This window comes from Pteronotus mesoamericanus, unplaced genomic scaffold (genome assembly GCF_021234165.1).
Source record: "Pteronotus mesoamericanus isolate MK-2021 breed Mesoamerican mustached bat unplaced genomic scaffold, CSHL_Meso_final scaffold_507, whole genome shotgun sequence".
Taxonomy (NCBI): Eukaryota; Metazoa; Chordata; class Mammalia; order Chiroptera; family Mormoopidae; genus Pteronotus; species Pteronotus mesoamericanus.
Window position 1 is genome coordinate 4,624,809 of NW_026555319.1, and position 27,048 is coordinate 4,651,856.

Below are 27,048 nucleotides of genomic sequence, written 5' to 3' on the forward strand. Positions count from 1 at the left end.
CTGATCCTGAGCCACTGGATAAGGGGATTAATCTAAATCTCTCGGAGGAGAGGGCAATTTCTGGGATCCCAGAAATGAAAGTTGGACTTGGTGACCTCAGGCCTGCTCACTGGGGTCACTTAGGAAAGCTGCCATTGTGGCTGAAACCCCTTGGAATGTGTGTGGGTGGGGAAAGAGGGGCTCAAAGGAACTTGGGAGGAATGGAAATAGAATCTTGGCGGGGGCGGGGAATGGGGGCGTTCGTGCCCTTCTCAAGATGGCAGTTAGGACCCAGTGCTAGCTGGTTGTCACCACATAGAGCCCGCAGGGCTGGATTTGGGTCCTGCCTGCCTCTTCCTTGCTGCTGTGACATTGGGCAAATCACTTCCCCTCCCCAAGCCTCTGTTTCCTCACCTATAAAATTGGACTATAATAGAATACACCTCATGGAGATGTTATGGATGAACTAGTGTTTGCATTTCTAGAAGAGCGCCTGAAAGGTAGTAAAAAGCACTATATATGAACATTTGCTAAATGAATAGGTAAATAAGAATGTAGGTCCTTGGTGGCCAGATCTTCCAATCTTTCAAGGGAAGTAAATCTGGAAATCCAAGTTTTAGTAATCATATTAATGGCAAATACTCAGGCAGTTGAGAAATATCTTAAATATTGACACAACTTTTTCATTCATTCACACTGGAGGGCTGCTGTTGTGTTGGCTGTTGTCATTTTTTTATTTGACAATCTAAGGTAAAAGAGGTCAGTGCTCCTGACTAATAGTCAGGTATTGCCTGTTTTACAAATTCTGGCTGCACGCCACTTGCAAAGCGCTGCCCTAGGCACAATCCACCATTAACTCCATTTCCAGCCCCTCTGTGGAAAATGCGGGGGTTGCGGGGACACTGAGAATGCCAAGCTTCTGATCATGGCTTGGTCTTTCTGGTGACTATCCCCAGTTACTTATTCGGAAAAGACGGAAGCGTTTGGCCTGGCTCCTGGTGCCAAATGGAAATTAATGCTGGCTGCACTCCCAGGCTGGTTCCCATCTCCTGCAGAGGGCAGAGCGTCTGCAGCGGTGAATCCAGGAAGGTCACTGGCTTGTCGCAGGGGAAGGTGGGGAGGGGCTGCAACAATCAGGACCCCAGAAGAAAACTGAATCCAGCTCAGATGGGCCAAGGGACTTTAAAGAAGGGACTTCTCTCAGCAGGTGGGCAGGGTTACAGGATCAGAAGAAGGGAGGTTGAGGCACCAAGAGATCGGCAACAGAGGGAAGCCATTACCACAGGAAAGGGAGGGAGGGGCAGGGGAAGGAAGGAGTGTGATGGGAGCCCGGTGGGGGCAGGAGCCGGGAGAGGGCTGCCTGGACAGGAGTGGAGGCTGTCGAGGTAGGAGGTACGCAGCTGCCGCCCAAGACGCCATGCGGAAGCAAGGAACTCACATCCCGCTCCCCATGAGCCCCAGGCACTTCAGCTCCTAGGCTCTGTGACTGGACATTCAGGCAGCACCTCCATCCCAAAATTCTCCAGCAGACCTCCACCTCCCTTGCACTGGTCACCCCAAGATCTCAGACGGGCTCACTTTCTACTAGATTCAGTGTTCCCCACTCAGTTCTGGAACACAAGTCAGGATATTCCTAGTAAGGAAGCTACGAGGTAGGGTTTTGTGTGTGGCCAACATTTGAGGGGGGTATATACTCGGGAAAAATATCTCTGCCCCTGCCCCGGCTTCACACAGTCTCTCGGCTCCAACACCCAACGCCTATTAATCAGTCTTTTGTTTCCCAGGGAATTTTGTGTCCAAATTCTATTTCCTGGGAAAGAGGCTCCGACTGGTCTAAGCTGGGTGAGGTGCTCTCTTCTGGTCCAATCAGCCCTAGCAGGAGGGAGGACTGGGTGACGCGACGTGCTGCCAGCAGGGAGACTGGGCCACCCGGCAGGGCAGGAGGAGATGGAGCAGGCCTGGCACATGGGCGGCCTCCTTTGCTGAGTTACCCTAAGACAAACTAAGCCAAGGGCACCAGCAAAGTAGGGGCATCCCAAAGCTTTAACCCCCAAATAATTTGATTTCATTTAGAAAGTATCATGGCAGAAGTCAGAAACCTGTTGTATTGCCTGACCTTTATCTGTGGATTAATACTGTTCTTATCTTGAATGCCAGAGATGGGGTGCCATATTTTAGTCTTTTCAGGCTCTAAAGCTCTTCTTTTTTTCAGGCCGTAAAGTTCTTAATTTCTGAGAAATTAAGGCTCAGAGAGGTCAATTGACTTTCCTAAGAGCACATAGCAAATCAGTGGCAGAGCCAGGACTAGAACCTGGATATCTTAATACCTTGTCCAGTGGTCTCTTTATAACATTGTGCCCTCCCTGCCTGCGGCTGTCCCATTTTTTGAGAATAATTGTCACAGTCCCTGCAGAGGGGCTGTCGTGCCACCTGATCATGTGCCCCTGGCCCACATGATGGTACCAACGGTGGACATCAAATCCAGACTTGGTGAATTGGATTCTCTTTCCTGGGAAGTTGAAATTAGGACAGTGATTTTTAAAAACTGGGCTCCAAAATGGGGACTCATGAAAAGCAAGCTGATTGGAAGCAGGGAGAGCAGAGAAAATAGTCTTTGAAAATAAGATGCCAGGTTGAGAGAGCAGGTGGTTCCAGAGAGAGAGCTGGAGAGAGGCGCTGCCTTGGCTTCTGACAGCTTTCTAGTTCTTGGTTCTTGTTCCTCAGGGGGCTCTGCCTCCAGCTTACACGCAGTAACCCTAGTCTTCATATAATTTAGGATGCTTTTGGTTGCAAGTAACAGAAATTGCAATCCAGACTATTTTAAATGATAAGAAAACATTCCTTCCCTCAACAAGTGCAGAGCCAAGGTGGGTTTCAGGCATGTATGATCAGAGTTCCAACTACATTGTTCTGCAAATCTCTCTAGACTCCTCCCTCCATAATGGGTAGACTGATCTCACACTGGCTTTCCTCATGGTTACAAGGAGGATGCCAAGCAACAACAGAGGCAACATACTTCCTTGTTCCCATCCATGGGGACTAGTAAAAGCATCTCCCCTTCAATCCTGGTCTGTAAGTCCTTCTTTTCTGTCTGATTAGGCTACTGTCAGTTATGTGCCATTTCCTGGACCAGTTGTAGTCTCTAGGAGAAGGCTGTGCACCGATTGGCTTAAACTTAGGTCTAGGTCCAATCATTGGCAAGGGATGGCTGTGACTGGCTAGGAGCAATCCCGATCTATCGATTCTCAATCGTAAGGAGATGTGTATAAAACTTCTCCTGGTCATGTAGGTTGAATGGGAGAAGAATGGTTACCTGAATAAATTGGGATCCTCTAGGAAGGAGGATGGGAAAACAGATGCTGAGAGGGGGGAAAAATCACTTTGAATTATTTCGAGTGAGTTTCTGATCACTGTAGTCACGGAGTCCTTGGACAATCAACTTCCTGGTCTGTGGCCAGATGCCTTTGTCCAGCCCCTCTGCAGCTTGATTCTAATTTTCTCCTCTGTTCTGCAGCCTCTGCTATTGCCAGCATTTCTCACCGCTAGCTCATCGTTTTGGCAAGCTGACATCTCATTCTGCTCCAAGCCCCACGGATGGAGCTAAAGATCCCTTTAGCAGAATTGATTCTGGCATGTTCTAATTTTAAAAGCCTTGCACTTCTCTGCATGTGGGATGCTGAGATCTATGCCCATATAGGCAGAGAGAGTAAATTCTTCTGAGGAAATCCTATTTTTAACAAGTTCTGAACCTAATTGAACTTAATCATCTTTGAGTTGCTGACACTTGAAATGTGTGAGTCACTGGGCTATGTATGGAGCTGAGGGCTAGAGTGGCCCTTTAAATATCAGAGAGATGGTAGATATCAGCTTCCAGAAGAACAACTCAGGTTTGGAGCTGTGGTTGCACTCAGGTTCATGGTAAAGCATGGGGTTCTAGAGACAGAGAGTCGTAGGTTCAAATATTGGCTCCTCCACTTGCTGCAAATGTCCCTCTGTTTCTCTAAGCCTCAGTTTCCTCATCTCTAAAATGAGAATGGTTACACTTATCCTATAACACTTGTGGATCTTGAGAAGAAAAGACTCCTTGTAATTGACTGGGCACAAATTCATAACCAGAGTCTACCAGCCATTGCTGATGGAGGCCTCCCACCCACCCTGCATTCCAGGGAAAAGCCGCAGACTGGGCTAGCAGCCTCCTGCACGGCGTTCCTGCGCCATCTTTGAACCAATGGACTGAGATCTGCTCTGGACAATCAGAACTGTTCTGACCAATCAGGACAGTGATATTTGGACCAATCAGACTGCGCCAATTTGGATTCCTCATTTGCATAAAGTGGACCAATCAGGAAACAGGGTGGGAACATTTCTTATAACAAGTGGGCTCCCCCTTGCCTTTTGTAGAGAGCACACTTTTGGTTTCCTCCAGAGACTGTATGTTCCTGGGTTTCCAAACCTGAATAAAGAGTCTCCATTTCTGCACCTCAGACTGGGAACTTCTGCTGACAACTTTGTGTGAGTCATCAAGGCCTGACATGAGGCTACTCGTAATCTTTATTTATTCTATTGGTATTAATAGGTATACATTTCTTTGCAGAAATGTTGTGTTTGATTTTGACAAGTTGCCCAAACCACGTAGGTAATAAATATACTTTCACACTAACATCCTTCATGGTTACAGTATGGCTGACAGCAACATCAGAGACAACAGGCCTCCTCTTGCACCACATTACCTCCCTGAAACCAAAAAATATGGTAGTTCTAAGACACATTTGTCTCAAAATTTTAGGAACAAGAGAATGCAAATCTTAGTATGAGTGAGCTACAGTTCACTCAAACAGCTGGGAGGTAGGGTGGAAATCACACGGCATCAAAATTACCCTAGAAAACCAATTACTTCCCTTCAGCAATGCGGCTGCTTCTTGAGTTTAGCCCCAGAGGAAGTGGTTGGCTTGTATAATATTCCAGGGCCATTTGTATAAAAAAATGTTTGTCTTTAAACTACCAAACTCAGGCCAGGGAAAAATGCTCATGCCATGAGTCAAAGGGGACTTGGTTCCTACTGGGTTCCCGTTTCCTGGTTTCATGCTCACAGAGGGTGGGTGCTCCTGAAGATAACACGCGCCGATTCCCCTGCACTGGTGAACTTCTCTTAAATTATTCCTCTCTCCCTCTCTCATTTTGCAGAGCAAGACGATTTTGGCTTCTTTGAGTTCGCGCAGGTAAAGCAGTACCGAGCAGGTAGAGTGCGAGAGGGAGTAGGGCAGCGGGGTTAGGAGATGGTGAGTGGAGATTCCAGTGAATGGCAACTGAGAAGTCGGTGTGATTGGCAGGGTCAGGGAAGCTGAGCATCGACTGAGTCAAAGAGTTAGTGTCATGCGGTTCGAGCTAGTCTTGGGTCGCTGAGAAGCGTGTCCTCAACCCTCCCCCCACCCAAAACTTCCCATTCACTAGCTGTTCTGTGATCGGTGCCGAAGAGCCTTGTGCCCGTCCAGCGCATTCCAGGGGAGAATGCCCCCTCTGTCCGGGTCACAAAGGCGCCTGTTCCAGGGGCCTGAAAACAACGGAACTTGCGGCGGGGGGTTGGTGCAGGCGGGCCACGCGGCAGGGAGGCCTCCGGGCGCCGTGGGACACGCCGTCAGAGCGCTTCTACGGACGCCCCGGTAAATTTCCCCTGCGCCATGCGGTTGCACCTGCTGCTCCACAGCTCCCCCTACTGGAAAAAAAAATCAAAGATATGACTGTCCGCAGCCCATTCTGACTTAGGGCTGCCCTAAACTTGGAAAATACATGACCCCCTCACTTAAACATAAATTACAATGTGTCAAATAACCCCAAGAAAGCCGAGCAAACTTCCACTTCACCCCGTAATGATCCCCCAGTTTTGTTTTTAGTTTGTGGGTGTTACTGCATGCAACCCCGCGTGGCTAGTACCCGAGTTTATGTTTAACATTCCGCCAGGCTCTGCAGCCCTGGTTCTGATGTTACCGGCTCCTCTCGCAGAGCTGGCGTTTATAGTTCATGCAGTGGCTCCTCCCAGGGGCCCCGCAGAGCCCATCAAAGGTCTGGCTTTTCTTTTAAAGGCAGATTGTTTAACTTTAGCAGCAGAGAAGGAACCAGCCTCCTCAACCAGGCTAATTAAATATTAGACAGTAAAGATGCTACCCACCTGAGAGCAGACTTCATTCATTCAAACAGTGGTTGCTACGACCTTATCACGTACCCAACACTGCAGATGCTGTAGCGGGTAGACTGAGGCCCAGGGAGAGGCACTTGCACAATTCTCCTTGACCCGGACCTCTGGATTTCTCAGCACTTTCTGTCTCTTACTACTGCTCCCCAGACGTGGGCAGCTTTGAGACTCTTCCTAAGGATTGCAAACTCAAATTCCTGCTGGCTCCAGGCAGTTACAGGAAATGTGGAATTGGGGGAAGGAGGAATAAGTAGGAAGGAGTGGAGCTGGCAGCCAGGAGAGTGAGCGCTTGACCCACATTCACATTTTAATGGACTGCCTGCTAAGTGCTTTGCAAAACTGAAGGCAGGCTGAATTTGCCCTGGAGGCCTTGGGTCTGAGACCATTGAAGGAGACCGGACAGGGGTGTGCCAGGGGCCAGGATATTTGTGGGGCCCTCTGGAGGCCTAGCTGTGAGAATGGGTGGATTTGCTCTCAGGGAACAGAGTGGGCCCAGAGAACTCAAGGGCCTTGCCCACGGTTGTAAGTGGCCAAAGAGGAATGTTCGCTGGGATCTGGTGATGGACGCACCCAGCGCTTTAACCCCTGCCCTGCAGGGCCCCTAATGGGTGGCAAAGCTGGAAGTTTCTGCCTTCGGAATCTAGCCCCTGGGGTCTGGGAGTAGAGGGCAGGGGATCGCACAGCCCCAGAGGGCTTGTAAGGGTGAAGTTGTCGCTCCCTCCTCTGAACACCTCCAGGCCAAATAAGTTCCAAGATATGACATGATAAAAACGCCTCTCAGTACCAACAGCTCCTGCTTTGAAAGATGGGGGCCCACACAGCTGGAGCTGGATCAGTAGCGCTTTGACCCCCTTGGAGGACATGCTACCCTGTTGCCATTTGCCACCCTTCTTTGGGAACACAGGGAGCAGGAGGCTAACGGACACGTTGGAACCATCTGCCCGGCTCCTAATAATAAATCATGAGAGAGGAACAGGTTTTCGGCAAACATTGCTTTAAAAAAAAAAAAAAGCCTCTTTTCACACCCGGGCAGCCATCTGCCGTGTCCTTCTCGTGTGCCAAGCTGTGGGAGGAGGAAGGGCCTGTGAGGGGTGGGGAAGGGAGGCTGTGCCCCTGGGATCCTGCACCGTCAGCAGAGGTGGCTCACAAGTTCGCTCCCTTTTGCCACTATGGACAGGGCGCTGCAGAGAGAGAGGAAGGAGCAGTCGCTGGGTTTGACGTCCCTGGGTCTGATATCTGAGCAGAGGGAAAGGACAATTCCTTCAAGATGCCAATGGTAGGTAACAATAGCTCCTGTGTAGAGAGAGCTTACTGTGGGTCATGCACTGCGCCATGCAGTGTGCATGTGTCAGCCCATTTAATCCGGACAACCAGTTTATGGGTGCCCACTTTGTAGATGAGAGACCAGAGGCCCAGGGATGTTAGTGACTGGCCCAAGATCACACAGCAAGCCTGTTTTTTCAGTGTGCAATAAAGAGGCCTAGTCTCCTCTCCATCCTGGCATCCTCATCAGGGAGGTAACAGATAAGCAGTTGACATCAACTAAGGGCGGTGTTGCACCTTCAGCCTCGCCCCAGGCACCCCCTCCTGTTCTCTGCCCTTGGTCTGAAATACGGGCTTCTCCAGTCACCTAAGCTGTTGCTCATGCCCCCGTCTCACCCAGTCGAAGAAGCACAGGAGAAAAGACTCCGACGTTCCCCAGGAACTTTCAGAGAAGGCAAAAGAGCAGCTAGTTGAGGCGGAGCTTCGGAAGCTGAGACAGCAGTTCCGGAAGATGGTGGAAAGTCGGAAATCCTTGAACTTCCACTCCCAGCAGGTGCTCACGTACCAGCAGTAAGTGATGGTCGGGGTTTTGTACTAAATGAACCTGGAGAAAATTTTGGTTTTGGTTTCATGGGCCTTGCTTACTCATATGGCCTCGGGCCAGGGGCCCACTTTGGAACTCAATCTGGGGACCACTTGGGAAAACCCAAGTGGGGAGGGGATATTTATTCTCAGGGACTCCGGGGGGAGCAGGGCCCCCGTGTCTCAGGCAAGGACCCTAATGAAAAACCATTTGCAGGTCTTGGTGCTTTCCACGTGGGCTTTCTCTCTCTGAATCTCAGCTGTGGCTGGTTGGAGGTGCTGCCTCCACTCCTGAGCTACCAAGGGCCACACAGAAAGACTGCTGTGAATCAGCTCCAGTCCTGAATTCCTAAGAGGGAGAAACCAATGGGGCAGCTTGGGTCAGGTGTCTGCTCCTGGAACAGTCAGCTGTGGCCAGAAGTGGGGCAGGGGCACAGGACACAAAATGGCCGTGGGTATCATTCCCGTGGTTCTGGCACTGGAGGTGGGAGTGCCCAGAGCGGGGGAAATCACCAGGTTATGGACGCCCCAAAGGATGCTTCCTGCTTGCGCATCCTTATGGGATCTGCAAGATAGAATATTTGAAATTGGGTTGCCCTAGAATTATGGTGTGTATAGTGTCTTTGGGCAGTAGGAAGGTGTTCCCCAGGGATGAATAAACAAACAAACAGATATTCTTAGATTCCCTCCAAGGGAATATAATTCCTTAGCTCCATCCATAATGTTTGTACCGGCAGAAACTGCCCATTGTTAGAAAGAAAATCTTATTGTTAGATGATGTGTGAAATTCAGAGGATAGGAAAAAGGGGTTCTTTAGGTTTTCCATGGATTTGGCTCACTCACAGCCATGGCTAGTCCGTATGGGATCCTCATGTCAGCTAGAAAAAGGCAGGGTACTTCTGGTCAAGATGGTGGTGTAGGTAAACACAGCTCCCACAACCATATCAAAAATACAAGCAAACTACAGAACAACCATCATTCAGAACCATCAGAAATTGAGCTGAATGGAAGTCCTATGGAATGAAAAAACAAACTGTATCGTGACTGGGAGAAAGGGCAGAGATGTGGAATGAGCTGGCCCCACGCCCACACATGGCGGATAAAAATCGGGAGGGATATCTCAGGATTGGAGGATCCTAGCCCCACAATGGCCTGTGTCCCAGCCCAGGGTTCCAGTGCCAAGAAAAAAGTTGCCATAACTTCTGGCTGAAAAAACCAGCTAGGATTGAGATTTTGGAAGACAGAAACTGCTGGAATCCCTGCAAGTTCCCTTAAAGGGCCCATGCACAGAATTACACTCACTTGCTCTGAGCTCCAGTGCAGGGGCAGCAGATTGAACCACTAGGAACACACGAAGAAAAACTGAATTGTCCAGCATCAGGGCAAGAACTGGGGAGCAGCTGTATCCCAGACAGAAGTGCCAGGAGAGACCACTGTTCCTTTTCTGAGCCCTCCCCCACAGAGCCACAGAACCGGCAGGCTGGCTCCGCATGTTTTGCCAAAAAACTGCACAAGACATGATGCACGAACGGATGCATTGTCATGATGAAGCTGCCAATCACCAGTTGCCCACCCCTGCAGTCTTCTGAATCATCTGAATAGTTTCCACAGACGAATGTTCAAGCTTAACATGAAATTTGATGCAGACACGTTGCTCTACTCAGTCATTTTGAATGTGATGACCACACAGTACACACGCTTACTTAATGGCTTCTACTGCCTCCACTGACTAGTACAGTGAAGTCGTCATTGTTCACACACACATATTCCAGTCCACTCTCCTTGGCTGCCAGCTTACATCAATGCCATGTAAACTGTTGTCATTATAATAACAATGACCAGACTTTTGCTGGATAGACCTTGTATGTACATGACCCGTGGACATGGCCAATGGGGTAGGGAAACCTGAGGGGGTGGAGGGGTGCTATGTGCAGGAGGGCAAAGGAGGAAAAATTGGGACAACTGTAATAGCATAATCAATAAAATATAATTTTAGGCAAAGGAAAAGGCACCCTCTTTCAAGACACTTTATTGCCATCTGTTGGGAACATTGTTATTATGTAGGGATTTTATTAGAACAAGATAAAAGTGTCTCCCTGAAAAGCGTAATAGATCAACAAATCAATGAGATATTTTTTCAAGCTGACAGCGCTCTCGGGGCTGCACAGTCCCCTACCCCCACATCCGAGCGGGCAGTCCTGGCCCCGCTGTCCCTTCCCTGGCATGCCTCTGACAGTTATCGTGAATCGCTCTTTTGCACCTCGTTCTGCCCTGCCCCGCCCCAGTCCTTTTGATCTGGTGTCACTGTGATAGAGCTGAGAGCGGGAGGAGTGGGAGAGCAGAGATTTTCAACCCTGCAGAGTGAAACCCCTGTAAATAGCCACAGAACAGAGGTGCGGTGAGTAAGCTGCCCAGGGTGCAGCATTTAAGGAAGTGCTTTTCCCTAGTGCTGCCCCTGCCCTTGAACCACCCTGAGAGGGAAGACGACCTTAAACTTTTGTGTGCCTCACGTCCCCTCACCGCAGTCCCAGCCCTGCCTGTGAGACAGGCCTGCCTTCTGCTTTGGCCCCTCCCTCTGAAAGCCTGACTTGGGGAGACTCTTGTGCTCCCTCTCTGTCTTTTCACCTTTACAAAGACTCCCTCCCAAGAGGGGCTTAAAGGGAAAGAAGAGTCCGAGCTGCCAGGTTTGGAAGACTAGATAATCTAGAACAGGGAGTACACACCGGTGGTCCCTAGCCACATGTGGCTGTTTGCATTTGCAATGAATGAAATACAATTTAAAAATCAGTTCTTCAGCTGCACTAGGTACATTTCGAGTGCTCAGAGCCACACGTGCCTGGTGTATGTTGTTAGAGGGAGCAGCTAGAGACCACTTCACTGCAAAATGTACTGTTGGATGGTGCTGTTCTAGGACAGTGGTCAGCAAAGGACGTCCCTTAGGGCAAGTCTGGCTGGCTGCCTGTTTTTGTAAATAAAGTTTTACTGGAACACAGCTACGCTTATTTGTTTATGCATTGCCTATGGTTACTTTGGTGAGTAGTTGCAACAGAGACGGCTGGCGGGAAAAGCCTGCGATATTTACTCTTTGGTCCTTTATAGAAAAAGCTTTGCAGATGCTTACCTTAGAACATTCTTTGCTGTTCTAGTGTGGTGCTTCCAAAACTTTAATGGACATGTGAGTCACTTGAGGATCTTGTTACCAAGCAGGTTCTGATTCAGTAGGTCCTGGGTTGGGACCTGCACTTTTGCGTTTCTCTAAGCTTCCAGAGGATGTTGATGCAGCTGGTTGCAAACCACACTGAGCAATAGGCGTAGGAGGAGGGTGCCCAGAGTTGGCTAGAAGCTCAGCCTCTGTGCCACTTTCTATTGTTCAGTTGTCTTGCAGCGTCATGAGCTTTTTCTCTTTTCTAAATTCTTGATGCCCACATCCCCCACCCTCTCTCTTCTCCAGAGTAGACAGAGAGAAAGCAGGAGACGCATGTGTCCGCCAATTTAACAAATCATTAGCACCCCGGGTAGAGAAACTGGTGGAGGTTAGAGGTTACTGTGCATTGCTGTGTTGATGCAAAATTGAAAAATTCTGCCTGATGGGTTTGCCTCTCATTATCAGAGATAATTGGCTGTAAAGTATAGAAAGAAAGTCTGCAAAATCAGACAGATGCCAGCGAGCTGGGGGCAAAAGAAAACGTGGGGGCTCTCACCATGTCTGGGTAATGGGTTTTGACAGGCACAGCTGCAAATTGTTCCCTAGGAAAAAAACTGCCCCTCAGAGAAAGGTAGAGCAGTGGAAGCTGCATTGGATCGCAGTTGCTCTGAGTTCTAGACCTGGATCAAAGATGCAGGTGGGCAGGTCCCTTCCACTGCTTTGGTGGAATGTACCTCTCCAAGTCCCCTTTCACAATGAAGGAATCTGGTACGTCTGATCAAGGTGAACTCGAGCATTCAGGGTTAATCATGCACTGCTTCCCTAACAGGAAGGAAATCAAGACCCTGCAAGAGGAGCAGGACGAGATCACCCTGCTTTTGAGTCTCATCAAGTCCTCCAAGAACTTAGATCTGAATGAGAAAAACTACATGGAGCTGCGTTTCCTGCTGCAAACCAAAGAGGACTACGAGGCCTTGATTAAATCGATGAAACTACTGTTGGCTGAACTGGATGAGAAGGTATGGTCTCTCTCTTAACGGGCTAACCAGAACACAGAGCAAAGGGAAGGGGTGGGGGAAGTACCCATGATGCCTTAGGCCAGATCTGCCATCCCCCATATTCACTTTCCTAACTAGGACTGTAGTCATTGTCTCCACTACCTTGTAACCCCCGCTCTCCCAGCTCTGTTGATCCATTTCTCCACTGTGACCTCCGGTGCTTCCCAATGCACTTTGAATAAATCCCCAAATTCTCACTGTATCAGTCAGGAGATGTCTAATTATGCTGCAGTAACAAACATCCCCCCCAAACTCAGTGGCTTAAAGTAATAAAGTCTTCTTCCTCATTCATACTTCCTGTCTATCAGGGATTGGCTAGGGACTCTTATATCTTCTCATCCAGGGACCAGGCCAATGGGATGGCCACCACCTTGACCGTTGCCAGGTGTTGTGGTAGAAAAAAGAGAGCTCTGGACAGCCTCGCGCTGGCAATGGATTGCTCTAGTGATGTGTGTCACTTCTGCTCATGACTGATTGGCTCAAAATAGTCTAGCAAATCCACAAATACCCCAAACACCCACCCCAAACTGGTCAACTCTAGCCATCCACAAAAGAGTCCAGTGGATGTAGCCCTCCCATGGATTTGGAAGACAAAGAATGAGAGATGTCTGCTGGGTAGCATTAATAACTCTACCCCTTCTTATGGCTTAAAAAGCCCTGTGTGATCTAGCCCCAGTCTGCCCGTTGGCCTCATTCCACATCATTTCCCCCTTCACTCATCTCACCCTACCTCAAAGACTGTTTCCCCCCTCAAATATGTGAAGTCTTTCCTCACCCCAGGGCCTTTGCACATGCTACCCCTGCCCCCAGTCACCTTGGCTACTTGCTTTTTAGGTCTCAACTGAGATGTGGCTTTCTCAGGGAGGACTGTTCTGTGCCATCTCTCCAGTTTGCAGTGTGTCCCCCTTGTATTAGCCAGCCTTTGGCCAGGAACAAACAGCACACTCAGTAGGCACTTGGAGAAGAATTTTATGAAAGGATGATTTACGGGGATATGAATTCCGAGCAGGGACATTGAAGCATTGTAGGGTTAGTGACAGTGGACAGGAGGGGCAGTCTGGAACCTGGAGACAAGGAGCAAGCCAGGGGGAATAAGTGCCCCAGCCTCTCTGCCTTCTTACCCTCTGCTCCCCAGGGCAAGGTGTCATCATGGGCTCCTTCCAGGCCAGCCTTCGGGGCACAGGGCAGGGTGGGTGGAGCAGGGTGGAGACAGAGCTTGGAGTGGGGTGCAAACAGGAGATCCCAGCACACCTCCTTAGCCTCTTCATGACACCACATGCCACTTCCTTCATAGCACTTCTCACAGTGGTAGTTGACATTGGTGTCATCTAATGTCTCCCTAACCTGTCACCTCCATGAGGGCGAGGACCATGCTGGTTTTGTTGTCCTGTATCTATTCTAGTGCCCAGAACATAAGGTCCTCAATAAGTATTTACTGAATCTGGAAATCCCATGGCATCCTTCCTCTGCTTCAGACCCTTCGGTAATTTCTGTTGTTCTGGTGACGAAGGCCAAGCTCCCCAGTGTGGTTTGCTGGCTTCGTTGCCTTGTGCCCCTCCTGTCTCTCCCACCTTCTCTCCAGGTCTCCCCTTCCCTGTGTTCATCCACGCTGGATGCCTTCATGGACTGCAGCACTCCCTCACTTCAGGCCTTTGCACATGCTGTTCCCTCTTGCTTGGAGCACTCTTCCCCGTCCTCTCTGCTTGAACTCCTATTTATTCTTCTGGTCTCAGCTCAAATGCTGTTTCTGCAGGGGATAGTCTTTCCTGTGCGGTGTCCCTGCTGTGCGAGTCCACAGCACTTTTTCTCCCTTTTTCCGGGAGCTGATGGTGCTTCCTGGCTTGTTTCCAGCCCTGGATTGTGAAGCCCCTGAAGGCAGGAATCCGCTGTCCTGATGACTGTCAGGCATCTTTTGTCTGGCACAGAGCAGGTGTTTAATAAGCACTGATGAACGAATAAGTGAGTGAGTGAGTCAGAAAGGAGGTGATATATGTAAAGGAAAAGGAAAACTGAAGATAAGATAGGGACACAGGTCCTCAGAAACATTAGGAAAAGGCAGCCTACTTTGGGATCCTCCAAAGAATATGGCACTCATGCCTAATGCAAAAACCATTTTTGTCTAATTTGATCCCATGGGGGACAGATCCTAGAATCCCTTTCTGCTGTGCCTCCCTCACAGTGCCCAGAGCTTTGTCCTTGCAAGAGGTCACTGGAGGCCGGGACCTTCATGGCCCCGGTTGGCCTCACAAAACAAATAACAAACGTGTGCCTTCCTGCTGGGGGAGAGCATCTTGTATAGACCATCCATTTCAGTCAGCGCAGCCTTGGATTATGGCTCCCATTGGGTGGAGGCCAAATAGCTCTCAGCATCACAAAAGCAGCCTCTGACTTAAAGGCGCCACAGGGAAAGAGGGCCGATTCAGTCAGGAGAGCCCCCAGGAGATGCTGATGCCACAGCTTTCCTCGACAAGGAGCTGCAGCCAGAGGACTCTGGGGTCAGCTCTGGCAGGGAAGGGCACCCCTTCAGGGCAGGCGACCCCACAGTCTGGAGATGCTGTCTTCCCATGTGTTTAAACCTGTCATTTGTTTTATTTCACAGGTGAGTTGGGGGGCGGTTTGTGGTGAGATGCTGCCTGGAATAGGAGAGGAGAACAAAGTAGAATAGGGAACCTGACGTGACTTGAACCTGACTTTGTCAGGGCTGATGACACTCTTTGTTTTCCTCTTGCTCTGAGGGAACGTGGCAGGAAGTGCACGTGTGTTCCAGGTAAAGTCCAAAGTCACACGCTTATCGATCACAAACACCATTCATTTGCCTCACCAGTTTGTGCGAGGCCCAACGGCTGGTGCCCTTGATGTCTGATCATCTGAGCTGCCATCTTGCTATTACTGTGTCAGTGAGAATGTGTTAGGCTGCAGGTAACAGAATTCTTGACTGGAAGCAGCTGGGAGATGAGAGGTTTGTTTTTCTCACATAATAAGATGTCTGCTTGGAAAGAGGCCATGCCATGGATGGTCTAACAGCTCTCTATTGATGGGTTGGTCCTTTTCTCTCTGATCCTCTTGGTTGGCCATCTCCTCATGGTCACAGGCGGCTGCCAAAGCTTAGCTGGTATAGCTTCCCACATAATCACATTCAGATATGAAGAAGGGATGGGACATTTTCTCACGTGATAGTCTCTTTTTAGGAGGGAGAGACTATTTTACAAAGTTTGCTTTACGGATTTTGCTAGAAAATCCCTCCAGTAGATTTTCCCTCATTAGCCAGGGCTAAGGTATATGCCCACTTCTAGGCCAATCAGTGGCAAAAGGAAGTAGAATTTCCATAATTGGTTTGGGGTGGCCCAGGGGCAGCAAACTACAGTTCATGCTGCTGTGCCGCCCGCCTGGTCACAGTCTACAGCCCACAGCATGCATATATCTATGCGTAGATATATATTTTAGTGTCCCACGTTGATGGCTGAGACTGTGCTGTACAGACTTTCCTGAAGGCCTGGGGATAACGGAAGGGAATTAAAACTCAGGGACGCTAACACAGGATCACAGATGCAACTGCTCCCAGAATTCATCAGCTAAGCTCTGCACGGGGGCTCCTCCCGCCAGCTAGAGCTGGCCTCCCTGTGGCTACAGACTTTACAGTGCATCACACCGAGCACGTAACCCCCCTCGTCTCAATTCCAGAGCAGAAGCTAGGCTTCAGACTGTCCTCAGAGGTGAATTGGGCCACTACATCTAGACAGACAGGAACACACTGGGTTGTTTAAAAATGACAGTATTCCCTTCATCCCCCTGCTGCCTGTACTCACTGCGGCTTCAAAAAAAGTCTCAGAGCTTAGTCTCAGCCCCAACCCTAAGAATACAAAGGACCTCTGATATGCTTAACCTGGCACTCGCCTGTTCTTAAGGTTACTTTTTTTCCAATAATGGTTCTATAAATTTATCTACAACCTTAAGGACTTAGCATCAGCCAGCTATCTAGAGGAGGCTAAATGCTGGCAGATACTATAGGTGTTTGCCTCGTGTGGACTGAGGTGCACCACGAATTAGCTATGCGTACTCTTGGCAGTGTTTGGAAATGACTTTATCCACAGTGATTGTATGAGAAACAATGAAGTGAGCTCCCTGGAAAGGTGACAGGGGATGTTTGGGCCCAGAGAACTTGGCTGGCGTTACAAAGGTAGAGAGAGACACTAAAATTCTTTCTTGCTGGCTGAAGCAGGGTGTATTTCACTTATTTGAAGTCAGAATCCATTATCCTTATGGATAGTCCATGGGGTGTCAGGAATGCTTCTGGTTGCTGGTAACATATAATACCCAAGAGGAGCATGGACTAAAAGGATATGTACTTATCGATTATTTTTAAATAGACTTTAAAATTTGAAATCATTTTAAATTTACAGAGATGTTATGAAGATAGTTCAGAGTTTTCGTATACCCTTCCCCCAGTTTCCCCTGAGGCAAACACCTTACCTTATCCATTTGAACTAAGAAATGAACATGGGCACAATACTGTTCGCCGAACGACAGACCTGATTTGGATTTCATTAGGTTTTTCATTAGTGTCCCTTCACTGTCCCAGGGGCCAAGCATCACGTGGCGTTGCGTTTGGGATACCGTATTTATCCTCTGTTGAGCAAGAAGCCCTCTGGACATAGGTGGCCTCAGGGTTGTTTCACCTGCTTTAGAAGATTGTGGTGGCCACGCCTTCCTCCGCATTCTGAGCCTGCGTCCTTCACCTCCGCTCAGCCGGCCTCCTCAGAGGAAGGGTGCCGTTGCCCTTCTGCAAGGCCAGGCCCCTCCTGTGTTCGCGCCCACAGCCCCCCCCCCCCCGCCATGAAGACATGGCTTTATCAGCAACCACCCTTATTGTTCTCTTTGTCACCCTCTCTTTGTCTCTTTACTCTTAAAAAAAAAAAAAACAACTAAAAACCAAACACAACCAAAAAAAACAAAATAAAATACAACACTCCTGCAATTTACTGGCAGCTTCTCCCTTTCTAGACGTATCTGGAAGGAATTGTCTGTATTCCGTTTCCCTACCTGGGTAGCCACTCTCCGGTACCTCTCCCCGTGGTCACAGCAGTGTTCCCCGCCCCCTTCCCCACCGAAACCGCTGGTGAAGACTCATCTCTCCTGCAAGAAGGGACCTGCCACATACACAGCCCCCCCATGGGTCCCCTTTGGACAGTGGTTCTTAAACCTGTCATTCTCAACACCCATTTCTGTTCCTTTCTTCTTAAGATCACTTCCTTTCTTCCTCCCTTATCCCTCCCTCCTTCCACTGAGTTATTAATTATGCCCAGGCAAGGGCACACATTTTAAGGGTGCACCTTGATGAATTTTTACACTTTTATACACCCGTGTAACCATCACCAAGATCAAGATATAGGACCTTCAAGCACCCAGAAGGCTCCCTTGGTGCCCTCCCATTACCCAGCCTTCCAGGGGCCCATCTCCCGACCCTGGAATCGTAGACGTGTTTTGCCTGCACATAAAACTGCATATAAATGACCCCTCTGGTTGTGCTCTTTGTGTCTGATTTCTTCCACTCAGCCTTGCATCTGCCAGCACCCCTTTTTTGACAGTGAACACTTTGTAATACCTCCTTCACAATTCTTAAATAAAATTCATAGGCAGTGTAATCCTTTACCCTTATTCTTTTAAATCATCATGATGCTCTAATGATAATATAAAGGAGAAATAAACAAGTTACTTATAGTAAAATTATTTATTTAAATAAATGTAAAACGATGTATTTTGATACGTGAATGTTCTGGCCCGACTTATCTAGAACATGGCCAGCAAACTGTTTCTGCAGAGGGACAGGTAGCAAATAATTGGCTTTGTGGACCATGTTGCAACTACTTCTCTCTGTCTTTGTAGCAGGAAGACAGCCCTAGACAATAGATAAAGAATGGGCATGACTGTGAGCCAATAAAACTTTATCTATACAAACAGGCAGTGGACGGATTTGGCCAAGGGGCTGATCTAGAAGATAGAGTCAGAGGTCCGCTATCGATATTCACAGAATCCCTGAGCATTCCATGCCGCAGACTGATTCACGTTTATTGTATCCGCAGCTCAGAGAACGTGGGCCATGTTTTGCTGGTCACATGATTTCCAAAATGGTGGCCAACTCTTGGTGAAGTTCCAAACAAAGAGCCTTCTTTTGATCTATACAGTGACTACTTTCCTGGATAATATAGTATCTTTTAGAAAAGAATGAAAAATACTGTGTATTTTTATGTAGAAGACAGTTTGATTCTAGGTACAGAAAATCATAGCAGTTTTTTTTACCTGCATAACATCCAGGGGACACTGGGCAGTCTATGGGGGACAATTCTTGGATGTCTGGTGCTGTGTCACATGTTGCAGGATGTGTGACATTTCATGACTCACCCTTTAAGTGCAACTAGTGTCCCATCATTGCAAGAGCCCAAAAACTCTCCACAAGGTTACAGAAGACTTTTTGAGGGAAACACCTGTTGGAAACCATGGCTTTAGGGTAAGGTGGAATTTACACCCACAGTGAAATTTACATACACAGGTGAGAGCAGAAACTCTAAATTGCCTCATTTTACCCTAAACTGGCTAAGATTAAGTTGAATTGAGCATGCATCGAAGAGAGAAATTAAAATTCCATTTATGGGAAAAGAAAGAACGTAGCAGGTTTTGTTTTAGCACGGTCAAGTGAGCGAACTATTTAACCTGTACCCATACAGATGTTAACGCAGCTGGGTTGTTCCTTTCTTCCTTTTCTTTTCTTTCTTTCTTTCTTTCTTTCTTTCTTTCTTTCTTTCTTTCTTTCTTTCTTCCTTCCTTCCTTCCTTCCTTTCTTTCTTCCTTTCTTCCTTTCCTTTCCTTTCCTTTCCTTTCCTTTCCTTTCCTTTCCTTTCCTTTCCTTTCCTTTTCTTTTCTTTTCTTTTCTTTTCTTTTCTTTCTTTTTCAGATTATTCAGATGGAAAAAAAAATAACAAACCAAAAACAGATCTTCACAAAAATACAGGAGGCCAATAGTCCCCGGAAACTGCAAAAACAGATCCACGTGTTAGAAACTCGTCTGAATCTTGTACGTAGAGTATTCTCTGCATCTTTGCAAACAGCTCTGCCTCTCTTTGCTCAGGGAAAAGGGAGATGTCTGGGGTGCCCTAGCAGAACATACTCGTTTAGTGGGTGGACTTGGGGGGTGGTGAACTAATGGTGTCCGTCTAGACCATGCTGCCTGTTAGAATTTACCATCCGCTCACTGTGTTCCACCCACTCTATTCCATCCTTCTTGCTGGCCCATGGTTACCCAAGGTGTCCTTCTCCTTCTTGTTCTCTGCTGTTGTCTGCACACCCTCTACCAACCCCCTCCCTCCTGGGATGCCTACTCTCAGTTCCCTGCTTCAAAAACTCCTACTTGTTTTCAAGAAGCAGCTCAAATATTATCCTTCACCAGGCAGAGTAAGTTAGACCTTCCTCCCCCATGCCAACCTGCTCATGCTTCTGTTAGAGCTAATAACTTTTGGTTGTTGTTGGTGTTTCTAAGAAATATTAGGCATAGACATGCATAACTTGATAAAAAGAAAAGTTGTGAAGTAGTGTCTCTTGATCACCTTCAATCTATCATGACTTTGGCATTAAGCAGGACTCAAGTGCAAACTGGTTAAAGCAAAAATGGGTCATGTATTGTTAGTAAAAGTGAGAAATTCAGGGGAGAAGTGGTACCTTCAGGCATAGGTGGCTCTAGGTGCTCCAAATCTGTCTTTAGGACACTTTAACTGTCCATCTGTCCTCTGGGTGGACTTCATTCTTGGGTGGCCCCCAGTGTGAATGAACACTGGCAGACAGGGAGCATCTTTACCCTGAGATTTCAATCACAAGTCCCAGGGTTCCCATTGGGACAGCTTGGGTCATGTGCCCATTCCTGAACCAATCACTGTGGTCGAAGAATGGAGTAGTGGACTGGAGTCATGTGACGACCCTTGACTGCCCCCCTCTCCAAGTTGGGGAGGGTGGCACTATCAAACTGTGCGGTCTCAGTCAGGTGGAAGTGGTTCCCCTATAAAAACAAGAAGAAAGGGTAAAGGCATGCTGGGCAGGTACGAACAGTGTGTTCTGGTCTGGCTTGTGAAATTGTGGTTCCCAGGACCTGACTCAGAAGAGAAGGAAAATGAATTGATTTGGAGAGAAGCGTTCACTAACTCACTATACAAAGCTCTTAGCTTTGTCAAAACTCTGACCACCCAGCTTTAACCAGGGGTGGCTGAAGCAAATTTGACCTGATCTCTCTCTGCCTCCCCCAGAAGCCTGGAAGCTGCTGGAGGGCAGGGCAGTGTCTCCTTAAAATCCCTGCACAGTGATTTGCAGCCAGGCATCAGAATGCTGGGATGCATGTTAAAACGCGGGTTCGCGGGTCCCCTCTACAGCCACTGAATCAGAGCCGCCCAGGCTTGTACACAGGTGTCTGCACTGTTACTAACAACCCCAGTGGGGCTAAAGGTCCCCTTAGCTAGGAATCATTAATGCCTGGCACAGTGTGAGGCTCAGAATAGATGCTCAGCCAAACACTGGTTGATCAAATGAGTGAATAAATGCATCATGGTTTAAGGATGGCTTGTCTGGAGGTTGGCTTTTTTGTCAGAGGTCTATTCAGATTCTCTGTTTCTTCCTGAGCCAGTTCAGTAGTGCCTTGCTTCCGTAACAGTCTGCAAAGCACTGGACAGCCGCCGCCCCGCCCCCCCGCACAGGGAACCACCCAGCCCCAGGTTTCACGATGCCAAGTCTGAGAGGCCCGGCAGTAAAGCAGCCCCACCCCAACTTCTTTCATGCCATCCACTTGTTGGGGAGTCCAGGTCGGTGGTCCTGCAGAAAGGCCTGCTCTCTCCATTTGGCTTATTGTTCCTCATGGTGTCATTTAGCTTGTTCCCCTCTCCCCTGCTAGTAATTACTGAAAACTAGAAGTTAGGTATGAAAGTATGTGAGAAATTTGAAGTCCAGAAAAAATAACTTGCCAAAGGCCACCGAGCTAGTTGGTGGCCAACTGAAGCCTCTCATCCAGCGCTCCTAACCGCTGTTCTGTGGGCCCGCAGTGGGGTTTGGGGGGGAAGACCTTCCAGCCCTCTGGCTGGATGCTTATCTTAGGCCTGAGGAATGAGCTCTGTTTTAAAGCACAGTTCCCCCCCTCACCGCCGGCACAGGTCACTGTGCAGTTTGACAAGATGCTGACCACCAATGCTAAGCTGCGGAAGGAGATTGAGGACCTACGGTATGAGAAGGCTGCTTATGACAACGTCTACCAACAGCTCCATCGACGCCTGTCGTTGAAGAAGAAAACCATGAACGTGGCCATTGAACAGTCTGCGCAGGCCTACGGGCAGAGGTAGGCCATGGGAGGGGCCCCCTGCTGAGCATGTACCTTCCTACTCTGGGCCACCGCTGCCTCCTCTACTTATGTATTGAGGCACCTGAAATCATCGTCGTAACTCTGAGCACTGAACGTGTGCCAAGCATGATGCCAGATGCTTTGGGCAGTAGTTCAACCCTTAAAAGTGTTGTAGGAATTATATTCCCATTTTACAGACCAGGAAGTAAAGGCTTAGAGATGCCAAAATACTTGAGACCCAGGTAAACGGAGGATATGGTGGAGCTGAGATTCACATCTTCTTGCTGCCCTGTCTCTTCCAGGTGCCCCGGCCTCTAGTCTGGGAGCCTCTCTCAGTCTGGGCTGTCTCCTGGTTTCACGCTCACAGGGGCAAAGACGTGCAGTTTAGCTGTGAGAGCACATTTCAGAGTCAGCGAAATCTGGGTTTAAATCCTGGCTCCAACACGCCAGCATTATTGTAGGACCTCTTTGGGCGGTAGTGAGGATTAAATGATATTTGTGCATCAAGGGGTGGCTGTGACACAGTAATGGACAAGTGGTGGGGATGGTGTTGGTGGCGAAGGTGATGGGGATGTGTGCGCTGGTGACGACGCTGCTGATGAGGGTGGTGGTGGTGATAGAAAGATAATTTCCTGGAGGTGGTCTAGAGCTGGTGGCTCCTGTCATTCAGGTAAAGAAGGTTGTTCTTGCACCCCCTGATGAAAAGAAGTGATAATCATTGGCGGGAAGTCCCTCTGGGCTGGTAGGGAGATGGGGGCCGACGGGAAGGTCCTCCGGGCACTCAGGCCCTGTGCCCCCTTCGCCCAGACTGGAAGCCATGGCTCGAATGGCAGCCATGAAGGAGCGCCAGCAGAAGGACATCTCTCAGTACAACCTGGAGATCCGAGAGCTGGAGCGCATCTACGCCCACGAGACCAAGCTCAAATCCTTCCTGCTCATCAAGCTGAATGATCGCATGGAGTTCGAGGAGCAGGCCAAAAAGGAAGAAGGTACACCCTCCTGAGAGTAGAGGGGACCAAATCCTCAACCATGCCGAGGAGCTTTGACTTCATCCCAAGGACAGTGGAAAGCCACAGCATGTAAAAGGGTCATGTGGCAGATGTGCTTAGAAAGGTCTAGAAAGAGCCTTCTACTTGCCCCATGGGAGCCATATCAGAAAGGGAAGGCTGAGTTCAGGATAGTTGGCTATTGCAGGTGTCCAGGCTGGAGAGAACTAGGTTTGGAGAACTTTCTTGGTTCTAACTCCATGAATTTGTCAAGTTCTGAGCCAGCTTCAGGCCCTTTGTCCCCAGGGCTTCCTTGAATTTCATCCTGCTCAAATGTCACCTCCTTTGAGAGGACTTCCCTGCGCATCCAGCTGACCCAGCACAGCACCTCCACTGGGTCTCCTCCATTGCTCAGGCCACGATGGATTTCTTTTTCTGTTTACTTGACTGTCTCTTTGTCTTTTTTCTTTTTGTTTGATTTCCTCTACCAAAGCTTTGTGGGGCAAAGATTTTGTGTCCATAGACCCCAGCTCAGTGTCTGGCACATAGTAGGCGTTCAGTTAGTTATTTGTGAAACAACTAAGGAGTGAAGCTCCTGCCCCATCTCCTGGGAAAGTCTAGCCTCTCCCCAAGGCACAACTATAATAACATACAGCCCACCCCTGCTGGGCACCGCACGGAGCACCTTCCTTTCCAGACTCACTGTTGCTGGTTGTTCCTTTCCAGCTCTCAAGGTGAAGAAGTCCAGGAAGAAGAGCAAGGGTGAGTGCTTTGAGAGCTATGAGGTGGCCCACCTCCGGCTGCTGAAGCTGACTGAGAATGGTGACCTAAATGAGTTCATGAAGGAATTTCTGGCCAAGGAGGAGAAGAACTTTGCCAGGTTCACGTACGTCACAGAGCTTAACAACGACATGGAGATGATGCACAAGAAGATCGAGAAAATCCAGGTCAGGGCAGCTCCTCTTTCCTGGCCTGAGGCCCGCCTGCTCCAGCAGCCCCTTCCCTAGAGGGGCTCCTCAGAGCGCTGTCCCCCGCAGATGCTCTGCAGCAGAAGCGCCTCGAGGTCCAATCGGTTTGGGAAGCACTATGTTTCCTGTGCTCCCCTTACATTTTGACCTTTCCGAAGTTGCTATTTGTCTTTCAATTGATATACACACTTAATGTGGTCATGTCCCCTCATTTCAAGTGACATTTATAATCCAGTGTTGAGTAAACTCTAGCCATGGCCAAATATGGCCCCTGGCCTGTTTTTGTAGAGCCCATGAACTAGTAATGGTTTTTACATTTTTAAAGGGGTATAAGAAAAAATAAATAAAAGAGGAATATGTAAGACAGACCATATGTGACCTGTACAACCTAAAATATCTACTATCTGGCCCTTTGCCTTAAAAGCTTGCTGATCTCTGTTGATCAACAGCTTCCAGAATTGAGAAGAGACAGTCAATGAATTCATCTTGGAGAGACTTGATGTGCACGGACGTAGTAAATGCTCTGATAAGTCCTGTGGTAAAAACCTGTTGGCCTTGGTTGAGCCTGTAATTTCCCAAGTTCAGTTGGCTCCCCGGGCTCCCTACTCCCCAGAGCACCCCAAAACAGCCTTTGGGACGTCTGCAAAGCACAGAGTCTAAACTCAGGGTGACACTCCAGGCTCCTCAAAATTTGGCTTCAACCTGCCCCTGCAGGCTCAGCTCCCATTGTGGCCCCAAGCACCCCCTGCAGTGGTCAGCCCCATGCATTCCCCTCCTCTGAGGCTTTCCTTGCGCTCTTTCCTCCTTCCTCCTGCCTTTCTTCTGGTGACATGTCACTCATTAGTCCTCTCCCTGCACAAGTGTCACCTCCTCTGGGGAGTGATTGTTCCTCTGAGGTCCCAGTGCTCTGTTTATGTGACAAGTGGAGCCACTTCCTTTTGTAATGTGTTTCCTGAGTGTTGGGGTTGTATGCTGGCTACGTGCACACAGATAGTAACTAGAATATATAGGTGGAACTTTTAGTTTATTGGTGATGAATTAATTATATAATGAGGATGAGGAAGAATATAGCTTGAGAGCAAACTTGTGACTTGGATATTATTAGTGTGGTAAGTAATAATAGTAAACAAATAATGGGCAACATACTGATATAAACAAGGTTTTGTTGACTTAAGGACCATTACTAGGCAACAACAGATTAATAATAGTACAGGTGGCATGCAAAAATGGGAGAGGTGGAGGTGGCTGTGTCAGGTAGAGCTGCCACAGGAAACAGATGGCATGTCCAAAATGGGCAAATTGCAGTAAGTTTTTTAAGAGGGACTATTTACAAAGGTCTAAGGGAATTAAAAAGGGAGAATGCAGACCAGCAAGAAGAGAGGCTCCAGACCTGGGGAGGGGATGCTTTCTGGAATCAGGAGAGAGGTGTGTGGAGAAAATTGTCTGTGTGTCCTTTCCAGAGAGATGTGGCCCAGCTGGTGACCTGCCAAGGAGTAGGCAAGCATCCCCCCAACCTCACTCTCCTCCTGCCCTTGAATCCGTGGCTGGTGTGTCTCATTGGCTGGGCCCAACCCAAGCGGAGGGCAAGGAAGCCCCTGGCCTGGGGCAGAGGGTGGGGTGGGGAAGGGAGGTGGGTAGATCCTGGGACAGATGGAGAAGGTGCAGCTCACAGTGTATTCCCCCTGCATCCCTGATGCCCAGGAAGGCCCTGCACACTGTGGAAGGGACCAGGAAATGGTTCCCGAACATTAATTGACCTTGATATTCCCATTCACCTTGAGGGTACTCCCCTTTCCTCCATTTGCTACATAGACTGCCTCTGACGTTGGGATGAACGTGGGATGAAGGACTGGCCAAGTTCTTGCCCTTTCTGGGCCTCAGCCTCTTCATCTGTAGCGTGACTACTTGGACTAGAGCCATACTTCCCAAACTTATAAAAAAATCTGTAGAACGTTTTTGTTTAAACACTGGTTATGAGGAAACACGTGTATATAAAACACATAAAATGGAGCAGACCCAGATGAAGGGGCAGAGGGGAGAGGTGTCTGAGGCCCTACCTTTCTGCCTTCTTGTGGCGCCTCTGCTCAAACGAGGGTTCCGGTAAAAAAAAAAAATTGAAAATAATTGGGATTCTAACCTCTGACTTCACCCCCACCTGCTGGTCTGTGATTAGGGGCCCTAAACTGGACATATGCAGCCTTCATTCTTTTGCTTGTTCTCCTGTACCCTCAAAATTTTAAATATATTTGTTGCCAGTATTGAAAAATCAAGATATTTCACATGAAACTCTGGGTTTCTGATTTCTCTTGGAAAATCAGATCTGAGGACTCTGGCTCAGTTTTTCTGCCCCATAACTCTCCCCACGCCCGCCTCATTGATGCACAATAGCTGGGTTTGAGTTTAGGGCTCTCCTTTACGTGCTTCGCCACTTCCCTCTAGTGGCCATATTTAGTATTGCAGGGACAGCCTTTGCAAACAGCTGAAGGAATGATGGAAGGATGGTTTGGGAGTTGGCAGGACCCCAAATTCTCATTTTCCAGGAAGGAGCACCTTACTAGTTCCAGTGGAGTCACAGGGTCAAGCCATAGAGAGGGATTTGAGGACTCCCATTGGAAATTGACTTGGCCAGGAAATGGTTCCCGAACAGAAGGGACCTAGATCACCATAGGGGTATTTCCTCCCTTAGCTACATAGCCTGTCTCTGGCATTAGGATGGATGTAAGCTTTCCTCCCCAACAGTTCATCCTAGATACCTCCCAACACCTTCTATGTTCTTTTTAATGGCTCTGGGGATCCTGGATGCTCTGTAGTAGAATCATAAGATGTTCTTAAACATGCATTTTCCCCAGGCCCTATCCCATACCTACAAACCTAGCTTCTCTGAGAAGGGGCCAGGACTCTGCATTTAACCATATTTTTATTTGAGCCCCTTCCCCCTCATGATATGAATGTACCATCATTGGCTTATCCGACCCCCTATCAGTAGACATTTAGGATGCCCCTAATGGGGCCCATTATAAATAATAACACGGTGGACAGCCTTGAGCGACCACCTTTGCCCACTTGTCCTACTATTTCCATGGGACAGATGACTAGGCATGGACTTGACCAGTCAAAGGATGCACATCTTTTATACCGGACATGTTGGTCCAGCCCAGTGATTCTCAAATCTGGCCTCTGAACCAGCGGCGGCAGCAGCAGCAGCAGCATCTCCTGAGAACTTTGTAGAAATGCACAATCTCGAGCCCCCCAGACCTGCTGGATCAGAGCCTCTGGGAGAGGGGCCTAGCCCTCTGTGTTTTCCCAGGCTTCCAAGTGATTCCGAGTCATGCCAGAGCTCGAGAACCCTGCTCTGGAGCCACCTGCCTGTGATAGTAGCCACGAGACATAGGTGGTGATTTAACTTAAATTAAATTTAAAAATTAGTTCCCTAGTGGCACTAGCTGCATTTCAAGTGCTCAGTGCCCAGGTGTGGCTAGTGCTTTAGGACTGGGTGGTGCAGGCAGCGCT

General features: G+C 48.6%; 1 protein-coding gene across 1 annotated transcript in view; it reads left to right on the forward strand.

Moving 5' to 3' along the window:
* The first annotated feature begins 7,928 nt into the window (after positions 1-7,928).
* CCDC63 (coiled-coil domain containing 63) overlaps positions 7,929-27,048 on the forward strand; it is a 28,183-nt gene continuing 9,063 nt past the window's right edge. The window contains exons 1-6 of the mRNA XM_054594011.1: positions 7,929-8,002; positions 11,989-12,178; positions 19,167-19,286; positions 21,400-21,581; positions 22,392-22,573; positions 23,297-23,517. Coding sequence (XP_054449986.1) covers positions 7,944-8,002; positions 11,989-12,178; positions 19,167-19,286; positions 21,400-21,581; positions 22,392-22,573; positions 23,297-23,517 — 954 coding nt within the window. The 5' untranslated portion in view covers positions 7,929-7,943. The remainder of the gene's footprint in view (positions 8,003-11,988; positions 12,179-19,166; positions 19,287-21,399; positions 21,582-22,391; positions 22,574-23,296; positions 23,518-27,048) is intronic.